This window comes from Capsicum annuum, chromosome 8 (genome assembly GCF_002878395.1).
Source record: "Capsicum annuum cultivar UCD-10X-F1 chromosome 8, UCD10Xv1.1, whole genome shotgun sequence".
Classification (NCBI taxonomy): domain Eukaryota; kingdom Viridiplantae; phylum Streptophyta; class Magnoliopsida; order Solanales; family Solanaceae; genus Capsicum; species Capsicum annuum.
The window spans coordinates 133,194,777-133,205,563 of NC_061118.1; the positions used below are offsets into that span (position 1 = coordinate 133,194,777).

General features: G+C 29.9%; 1 protein-coding gene across 3 annotated transcripts in view; it reads right to left on the reverse strand.

Moving 5' to 3' along the window:
* Window positions 1-10,054, reverse strand: part of LOC107839098 — a 30,263-nt gene extending 20,209 nt beyond the window's left edge. The window contains exons 1-2 of one of the 3 annotated variants that reach the window (XM_047394453.1): window positions 9,624-10,054; window positions 3,308-3,469 (exon numbers count right to left, since the gene is read on the reverse strand). In XM_047394453.1, the coding sequence (XP_047250409.1) occupies window positions 3,308-3,469; window positions 9,624-9,798 (337 nt within the window). In that variant the 5' untranslated portion in view covers window positions 9,799-10,054. Of the gene's footprint in view, window positions 1-3,307; window positions 4,062-9,623 lie in introns of those variants that run through there. The other 2 variants (XM_016682456.2, XM_016682457.2) reach the window with 2 other exon arrangements.
* Window positions 10,055-10,787: the final 733 nt, after the last annotated feature.

Below are 10,787 nucleotides of genomic sequence, written 5' to 3' on the forward strand. Positions count from 1 at the left end.
CCCTTGGAAATGTGATTTGAACTTTTACCCTTCATTATAAATTTGTGCTTTTAACAAAATCGTCTTTTTACTGTTTTTCTTTAATTATTATATTATAACATTTAAAATTAAGAATTTCTATAATATATGGGAAGAAAAAATATCTTTTGAAAATTTTTCCTTTAAAAACACAAAGCCGAAAAATTATCCTAAACTTTCAAAAAAAACAACTTATTTTAATTTTTTAAGGAAAAAAAAATGAAAACATGTTACTTTAAATTTTTGAGGAAAAAAAATTCAAATTCCTAAAGTTATGTTGTAGTATTAATTTGATATCATAATTAATTTTTTTTTTTCCTTTCGCAACATAAAAATAAAAAACTTTCATGTTTAGATTAACCTTTTTTGTAGGAAAAGGTATTGGAGATTTTTTTTTTTCTACAATAATATAACTTTCATAATGTAAAATTTATTAACAGAGATATTTTAATAACTATTTTTTTATGAGCTCTAGAGATGTCATCTACAATCATAAAAGGTTAGGTTTAATCATATTGTTCTAATATCTCGATTACCGTATTATTTTGTTGTAGTTTCTGTTATGTTCAAGTCTACGTTGTAGATGAATGTTTCGTTGGACTTTAAGAAATTGGCATTAAGGTTAGCTTTGTTGATATCGTTGTAATATTCTCGAATACTGTAGTTTTTGTTCTGTTACTATTTGTTGTTTTTCAAGTGAAAAATTAACGTTTGGCCAGGCTTTAAGGATTTTTCTTAAGGTTTAATCTCATTGTTATGATATCTTGATTATCGTATTATTTTGTTGAGTTTACAGTGGAAGATGAATATTTGGTCTGACTTTGAAGAATTTTTGTGTAAAGGTTAAGTTTAATCAATTAATTTTGTTGTAATTTCTGATCTATTACTATCTATTATTTTTTTATTATTCGTGATGTGATAATTCACATCGTAGGAGACGATCAAGATATTAATACTCTACATATAGCTTGACATGAAGCACACGTGCAAAACACTCATATTTGACTAGAAATAAGGGTGCATATGTGGTAGTTTATATGATGTTTATAGTACATATAAAAAAGCGCACTCGGAAGTTTGTGGATCAGTCTGGACCGAAGTTCCATTTTCACATTAAAAGGATGGGATATTATTGGCCAACGAAGGTAAAAGACTGCGATTCCATGCGAATTTCATTCATCAACCTCCTGAAGTACTACACCCAACTGTAGCATCTTGGTCATTCAATGCTTAAGAAATGGATGTTGTTGGTCAACTACCGGAATCTTCTGGTGGACATTTATACATCTTGACCGCAATAAATTACTTCTCAAAATGGGCCGAAGCTGTTGCTTTCAAAGAAGTAAAGAAGGAGAATGTTGCGAACTTCATCCTAGTGAATATAATCTACCGCTTTGAAATCCGTCAATATATAATAATCGACAATGGCAAGCCGTTTGATAACAAGCTGATGAATAAGATTTGTGACCTCTTTGGCTTCAAGCAGCGCAAGTCTTCTATGTACCATGCTGTCGTCAATGATCTAGCCGAAACGTTTAATAAGATTTTTATGCAATCTATTGAAGAAAGTCGTCTCCACGTCCAAGCGAGACTGGCATAAACGAATGGAAAAAGCTTTATGGACATATAGAATGACTTACCGCACACTAACGCAAGCAACCCCATACTCACTTGCTTTCGGAGTTGAAGCAGTCCTGCCACTCGAGCGTCAAATACCTTTTTTAAGACTGGCTATTCAAAAAGGACTCACTGACGAAGAAAATGCTAGGGGGAAATTTATCCTAAAGTGGGATGGACCATATGTCGTACAATAGGCATATTCAAATAGTGCTTACTAGCTTGTCGATGCAGACAACGTGAAAATTGGTCGCCAAGTTCTTGAAGAAGTACTATCCTTGAAGGAAGATAACACTCCTTAAGGCACGAGTATAAATTGTATGTCCACTCCTGCCCCACGAAAGTATAAACTGTGCAATGCTTTAAATGTTCGCTAGGTTGAAAATCTTGAAAGAGGTGGCCTAGGCAAAAGTTAGGACGAAAGAAAAAAAACACTCACCCACAATTACGTTGTGACTTGATCCTCTTCAATAAGGTACGTAGACGCTTAGAATCTCATTCTGAGTTCAATTGCATGAGTGTCAAAAATAATATGTTCTTACAGTATCCGTCATACGAACGTCAAATATGAAACTATTCTAATTAAATTTTGGACTTATTCTAAATATTTGTGACAAAATGGGGGCAACCCATCAAAAAGAAAGAGAGTTTCTTCAATGAGATTCGGAATACTAAAGTTCTCCAAGCCTACAACTAGAAGAATCTCAAAATTTTCATGCCTTAAGGTGGACAAGATTTGTCCCCTTGAACCTTAAGCAGGCCTCTAACGAGTTTATCCTTAAAAGGATATCGAATTTTCTATGCCTTAAGGTGGACAATATTTGTCCCTTTGCACCTTAAGCTAACCTCTCACGAGTTTATCCTTAAAGAATATCAAAATTTTCATGCCTTAAGGTGGACAAAATTTGTCCCTTTGCACCTTAAGATGGCCTCTCATGGGTTTATCCTTAAAGGATATCGAAATTTTCATGTCTTAAAGTGGACAAGATTTGTCCATTTGCACCTTAAGCTGGCCTCTCAAGGGTTTATCCTTAAAGAATATCGAAATTTCCATGCCTTAACTGGATAAGATTTGTCCCTTTGCACCTTAAGCTGGTCTCTCACGGGTTTATCCTTAAAAGGATATCGAAATTTTCATGCCTTAAGATGGACAAGATTTTTCCCTTTACACCTTAAGCTGACCATTAAAAAGGGCCCATACTTAAAAAAAAAAATCATTGCATCTTCAAGGAAAATTAGTTGGGTCTTGAGGTGACGAAGCCTCGCACACCTTAAGCAACGTCCACCGTCTTCAAGCAAAATTGATCGGGTCTTGAGGTGACGAACCTCGCACACCTTAAGCCGACATCCATCATCTTCAAGCAAAATTGATCGGGTCTTGAGGTAACGAAGTCTCGCACACCTTAAACCGACGTCCACCGACTTTAATCAAAATTGATCGGTTCTTGAGGTGATGAAACCTCGTACCTTAAGCCGATATTCACCCTCTTCAAGCAAAATTGGTCGGGTCTTGAGGTGACAAAGGCAAAGTTAAACCCTCGCACCTTAAGCCGACGTCCACCGTCTTCAATCAATGGTTACATATTTTTATTTTCTTTAACCCTACGAAAATAAAAAAAAATACATATACAAGAAAAAAAGGGGAATGAGAGCGAAAAGAAGGAATACCAACCTAAATATGTGAGTATCTCGATCAGCAAAGATGGATCAAATGAGTTTGCTTGCCCACCAAAAGTGTTGAAAATATTAGAATTCTCTTTCCAACGGAAAAGGACACTCACAATTTCAACGTTCTCACGCCTAAATATAATTTGTCTAGTGAAGCCACGCAAACCTAAAATTGAAAACGTATCAACATCCAGAGGCAGCTTCAAAAATTTATCTAGGATAATTCTGAAGGTGTTAAATCATGAATATGTTATGTATTTTTTAGTCTAGTTTCGAGAAAAAACAAACGATTCATGATTTCATCGCTCCTACTTTTAGATATGGAAGTTTAATAAAGACGCGCAGATCTGAAATTTTTAGCAAGACAAAATTTAAAGTCAACTTCAAAATGTTGTCTAAAATAATGCTGAAGGTATTAAATCATGAATTGCGGACATGTTATATATCATTGAGTCTAGTTTCACAAAAAATCAAACGTCTTATGATTTCATCATTCCTACATCGAGATATGGAAGATTTAGTAAAGACGTGCAGATCTGAAATTTTCAGCATGATCAAATTCAAGGCTAACTTCAAAAGATTGTCAACAATTATATTGAAGGAATTTAATGCTGAATTTTGGATATGTCGTAGATCTTGATGTCTAGTTTCTGAAATATCAAACGGTTCATGATTTTGATATTCTTACAATTAGATATGAATTTTCTACTATTAACATGTTGTGCTGAAAAAAAAGTGACGAAAATAAAAGAAAAGTAGGGGGGAAGAAATTACCTCAATATCATTCATGGCTTGAAAACCCCAAAATTGATATTGAAAAAGTGGGAACCTACATTCTTTTTATAGAGTTGTAGGATGGATGTTTCTTTCTCCAATTGTAGAGCTTCCGTCTCAATTACAAATTCAAATTGGGGGTTATTTTTCTTCTCCTATATAAATTCAAATTGGAGGATGTTTTCTTCTCCAGTTGGAAGAGCTTCCATCTCCAATACAAATTCAAATTGGGAGTTATTTTAGAGCTTCCATCTCCAATACAAATTCAAATTGGGAATTATTTTTCTTCTCCAATATAAATTCAAATTGGGGCTTGTTTTCTTTTCCAATTGGAAGAGCTTCCATCTCCAATACAAATTCAAATTAGGAGTTTTTTTTCTTTTCCCATATAAATTCAAATTGGGGGTTGTTTCCTTCTCCAATATAAATTCAAATTGGAAGAGTTTCCATCTCCAATATAAATTCAAATTGAAGGTCGTTTCCTTCTCTCATACAAATTCAAATTGGGGGTTGATTCCTTCTCCAATATGAATTCAAATTGGAAAAGCTTTATTCCTGGTTAAGTAAGGTAAAAAGTTTTCCAAAATCTATTTGAAATGGGATGTCATGCCTCACCAATGGGTCTTACGTGTAGAAGATTCATGGAAAAAAATAAGAGATTTTTTTTAGAGGCGATATCAATATATAAATTGCAGGGTTCAGCTTTATGGAAATCTTTGAAGCACGAAGAAATCATATTTAAATAAATCATACTTCAAGTCTAGTCTCAAAAGGATTAAATATCTCGACAAGTCTTGAAGTAAGGGACATTTTGTGGGCAATAAAATTTTATTAAATTGAAATCCGTACGAAATTCGAATTATATTAAATTCAAAATAAATTAATCCCAAATAAATATTGTGGATTAATATAATTGAATTAATTATTTAAGTTCAGACATGTATGGATTTAAATAAAGTTCAATCTTTACTGGGCTAGTTCATTAATTTGGGCTACAAATAATGAGTCCACTTTACTAAGTCCAAGATATTGTCATATTCTATAGGCCCAAATAAGCGTCACGTGTCAAATGACGTGGCATGCCAAGTCAAGGGAACGATCCAATAGGATCATGCCACATGTCAAAACGATACAGCAGGCCCATGAAATCAAAGCCCATAAAAGGCGCCACGTCACTCAAATCTAATTGGTCAAAGAAAGTCCATCTTCATCATGACTCTCCCCCTTTCCACAACTATAAATAGGGATTCATAATTCAGAAAAGGACCCCCAGAACTCTAACAAGAAGCAAGAGAAAGCTCGTGGATCAAACGCCACAATTTCTTTATAAAGCTCAAGCATTCAAATCAAATTCATCAAGATTCAAGATCAAGAACAGACTCAAAAACCCGTGAATTCAAGCGCAAGTCAAGATAAAGTCCCTCAAATCAATAAATCAAGTTCAAATTCAAAATCAAGCTTTAAGCTCTTGAATTTATATTTGAAAAGGCGAATAAAAGGATTCATAGATATTGCAACACTCATATATAAAAATCAATAAATCAATTGGTGCAATATTTTTCTTGTCTCGAATTATTTATTTTTCGACCTCGAAAATTTTATTGTCCAACAAAGACGTCAAGTTAATTTAAAACATCAAAGTTTAATTTATCATTTTTTTATATCTATTTTACCTTATTTATTAAATATTATTAATTTTTTAACACTTAAATAAATTATAATAATTAATTAGGATTGATATTTAGTAAAACTATGGTTGAAACAGATGAATCTGACATGTCATAAATGTCTATTTTATTTTTAATTAAATATTATTAATTTTTTAATACATAAATGACTATAATAATTAATTAAAGGTGATATAGTAATATCATGATTGAAGCAGCTGAAACAAACATGTCATAAATATTTATTTTATCTTTTTTAAGTAAACATTTTTAATTTTTAATACATAAATAACATATAGTAATTAATTAGAGATGATATAGTAAAAACACAGATTGAATATTATTAATTTTTAATGTATAAATGACTTATAATAATTAATTAGAGATGATGTAGTAAAATTATGATTGAAGTAGACATATCATAAATGTCTATTTTATTTTTTAATTAAATATTATTAATTTTTTAATATATAAATAACTTATAATAATTAATTAGGAATGATATAATAAAATGACGGAGCAAGCAGCCTGCCATGTGGAAACCACGAAAAATATATCACCTCGGGGACATTTACCGTAAAATTAGTAGTTCTCTAACAAACTTTTTACCATTTACCTCTTCTATATTCAGTTCCTTTTTCCATATATTCAACCAAAGTACCAAACTTTAGAAAAAAAACATTTATGAACAATTCTTAACAAAATAAATCTTAATTTCATCACCAAATAAACTACATGTGGGGTTGCATTGGAACAATTAACCCTTTTGCGACCCAAAAATTTTAAAATTGCATCTAGTATTACTATATCACTCCCATTTGCTAGGCATAGTGTGAGGTTGTTCAAATCTCTATTAATAACCGATTTTTAGGCAATTTCTAGCAAGTGCATTGTGGGAGTACTAGCTCTAAAGAACAAGATATTTAAAGAAATAAATCAAAGATTATTTTTCATTATTAACCTTTTGATTATTTTCAAATTATTTTCTTAAAAAAAATATAAAGTAGTTAAGAACCTCATTAAAGGAAGGATAAATACAGAAACGAGTCCCATTAAACTTTGAAATTTCACTTATTTTAAACTATGGAAAAAAATCCTAATATTTCAATAATAATACTTCCTCCGTCTCAAATTGTTTTGACATATTTGCTAAAAAAAAATTGTCTCAAAATAATTGACATATTTAATATTTTAAGAGATAATTAATTATTTTTTTACAACTATACGCATATTAATTGAAGAAGATCTATCTAATCAAGACATAAGGTTATACTAGTTGATTTGTGCCTTTTATTAATTTCTTCTTAAGAATTATTAAAAAACATTATCAAATAATTTTGAGAACGAAAGAATACGAACTCCATGGAGTAATAATTTTGCACCCTTACCACTATAAAAAAAAAAAAAAAAATGCTACAACAATACAGCCCATTTGTGAGGCAAATTGAATGTGCATTTATTGTCATTTTATTGTCGAAACACAAATCCCATCATACTTATGCATAGATTTCTACCTATTGCCATAATTTGAATTTTTATGTGGTAAGAAAGGAATTACTTACTTTCTTCCTTTTTTTACTTGGTTCATCTTCAAAAAAAAAAAATCTCTTTCGTTTTTAGGTAATTTTTAATTTTAATTTTCTATATGGCATGTTCAAACCATAAATTAAAAGATTTTTGGTATAACTAACATATCCTTAATTTAAGCCATAATTTTTCTTTAAAAAAGAATTATTTTTTAAAAGTTCATGTTAAGTTATAATTGGACAAATAAATTAAATTGGATTAAAATGAAGGGAATAATTGATAGAAATTTGCTAAAGGGAATTAGCAAGAGAGATACAAAACACAGATGAATATCCAGAAATTCAATCTGGAAACAGGTAGAAGACTCCACACCGATGAATACAATTTTATCAAACTGAATGGTCAAAACTGAATTGCATTTAGAATCAAATGAACACAAATTTGTATTCAACTTTGATAGATATTCTTCTACCAAATAATATTGGTCAGCACATTTTCGTTTCAAGTTCTTTTGATTTTATATGTAATATCTTTAATTTTATACTATTCGCTTAGAACATCAAGTCCAAATATTTGATTTTTTACATTTAAGCATAACAATTCTATCTAATTTCACTTTATTTTTATGTTGTCAAATTTGCAACATTACTTTTATAGTTTCCTATCCTTTGATTTTAGTTAACATTTGTTGTTGCCTATATTTTGACTATCATATTATTATATTATAGTTACTGTCTTATCATTATCTGCAGATTTTTGTTGTTATTTGTTATGTGTTGTATTTCTATTACTTCTTTTTCTAAATTATTTTGAACTATTTTTCTCTTGAATCAAGAGATTTTCGGAAATGGCCTTTCTACTTGATACGGGATAAGGTCTATATAAACTCTATGCACCTCAAAACTCCAATTTACTGAAGTTGTAAACTTCTTAAATTTGTAGAGTAATTATTCATATTTAGCTTGTGCAAGTCATGACTATTTTATCATATACTTAATTCCTCAATCATCACAAATATTAAATAACTTTACTTAATTCCTTCATCAACACACATTAAATAACTTTACTTAGGAAAGCTTAGGCATCCTCGTTAATTTCAACAATAAACACAACTATCTAAATTCATCCAAAATTTAATTCTATCCGAATAATTCATCTTCAATGATATCACATTATTCAAGAATACTATAAACCATCAAACCTCATCTTATATTTTGTTAGACAGCTCATGTATAACCAGGATGAACGAGTACGAGCTCAATTGAACCTTTTGTCACTGTTCTCACAATAGTGATGGCTCCTTAATACATATTCTCTACATTCTAAGATAATTAAATTATTTGATATGGCACACTCTTTGAGAAAAATCTTTTAGAACATAAATTGTAGGTTATTTTAAATTACTCTCCTCGAAAATGTGAAGCATTTAAAAATTTTATTAAATAAAAGAGTAAAATTAGAAGAAATTTTCAACATGTCTCTCTTAAAAATGAACAATTCAATTTATTTTGAACATTAAAAAATAGCTAAGTAATTCATTCATATTTTGAAATAGAGGAAGTATTCTTTATGACATTTTTATATGGAACTATAAATTTATTTCTTCTCCAACATCAACAAATAACCTTTTGGGGTACTTTATCACTTTCTTTGATAATTATAATATGCATTGTCATTTTGTATATACCTCAACTAATTTTATCATGTATAAATATAGATTAGTTTTCTCCACCAAGACTTACTCACATAATACTCTTTGTTTCTGATGAAATTTAAAATAAAAATTTCATTATTCTCAAATACTTCAATAACATAAGGCTAATACCCCACCAAGCTTAAATCCATTGAAAAGCAAGACAAAACTTCATTAGCTATTAACCTTTCTACTTTAATAAGCGATATTTGCACTTTCATATCTAAGCTCATGTCCTCGATAAGTTAAAAGTTTATCATATCCTGTCTAATATCATCTCCCCGATACTTTTTTCATCTACCTCTACTATTCCTCCTACCCACTATATTCAACTCTCACAATTCCTTATTCAAATATCTGTGTATCTCTTCTACACAAGCTCAAACAAGCTTGAAAATCATAAATGTTCAAAAATCTAAAAAGAAAATAATTATAACTTTGGGCATGTTGTGCGAGAAAGAATCAATTAAATAAACCCAAAATCACACACTCATGTAAAAGAAGAAAGCGGAGGCATGTAAGTTGCAGGCAGGGGCAAACATGAATTCTAGAAACGCATACGTAGATATTAAATAAAGATATAGAGATAAACAATAGCAATAATAGTAGTATATATTATAGTATTAAAAAAATATTAAAGGGTAAGAAAGAGAAGAGACCTGACTGCTTGTGGGTGGATTTGTGGATAACATCAAAAGGGGGAAGTAAGTAAGAGAAAAAAATGGAATTGGCTTCCTTTTTTCCTCTCTCTCTCCTCTTTCTTGATCTGATCTGATCTGAACAGGAGACTTGATTCCACCAATCATCTTCCTCTTTCACAAAATTGGCCCCCATCAACCAATGGGATTCTTCCACCAAATTACATCAACAAAACTACTCTCTGTTTCTTCTTTGGATTCCATTCACACTGTTGCCTCTTTATCTTCTTTATCCGCTTAATCAAAGCCTTACCCACCAGAGCCGCCCAGTAAGTCCCCAAGTGCTTGCCTCAGTTGGAGAACTTGCAATTTATTAGTGTCATTTTTTTTAAACTTTGTAGGTCATTTTTTCTTCATTTTAAAAGATGAAGAGTGTACGTTTTAACGAGGCATGGGATAATTATATGTTGGGTAGACACCGCTACATTTCAACTTTTAAGAAGTACCTTTCTAAATTACTACATAATAACCTTACTTTTCTTTTCTTTCCTCTTATGCAATTACCAAAAAAAATTTTACTTTCACTTAATTACATATCATACCTCAATATATACTAATTTCATTATTTCATTATAATAGTTTAAATATTTAATATATTTTATCAATTTATATTAATTAATTATAGCTGCATATTGAAAGTAAATTTTTTTTATTTATTTAATTAGCTATCATGTTCAAAACTAATTTGTTACCACAAATCACAATAATTAATAACTTAAAATATTTAAAAGATATAGAACTTTTATTGACTCTCATTATTTTAGCAATGCCACATAAATTAAGATAAAAGAAAAAGCACTGCAAATGATAATAATTAACAACTAAAATTATTTAAAAGATATATAAAAAATTTAGTTGATTCTCAAAATTGTATCGAAACCACATAAATTGGGACACAAGGAGTAAATATATTATTTGATAATTACGTAAAAATTATTATAAATCACAACAATTAACAAGTTAAAATAATTTTTTAAAAATAGATAAAAGTTCTATTCAACTCTCAAAATTTTATCGATGCATTATAAATCATGACAAAATAAAAAATTATCTTAATTAATTGCAACTAAATATTTAAACTAAATCAATTTTATTATTTTAATTGACTTTATATAGAAAATTAAT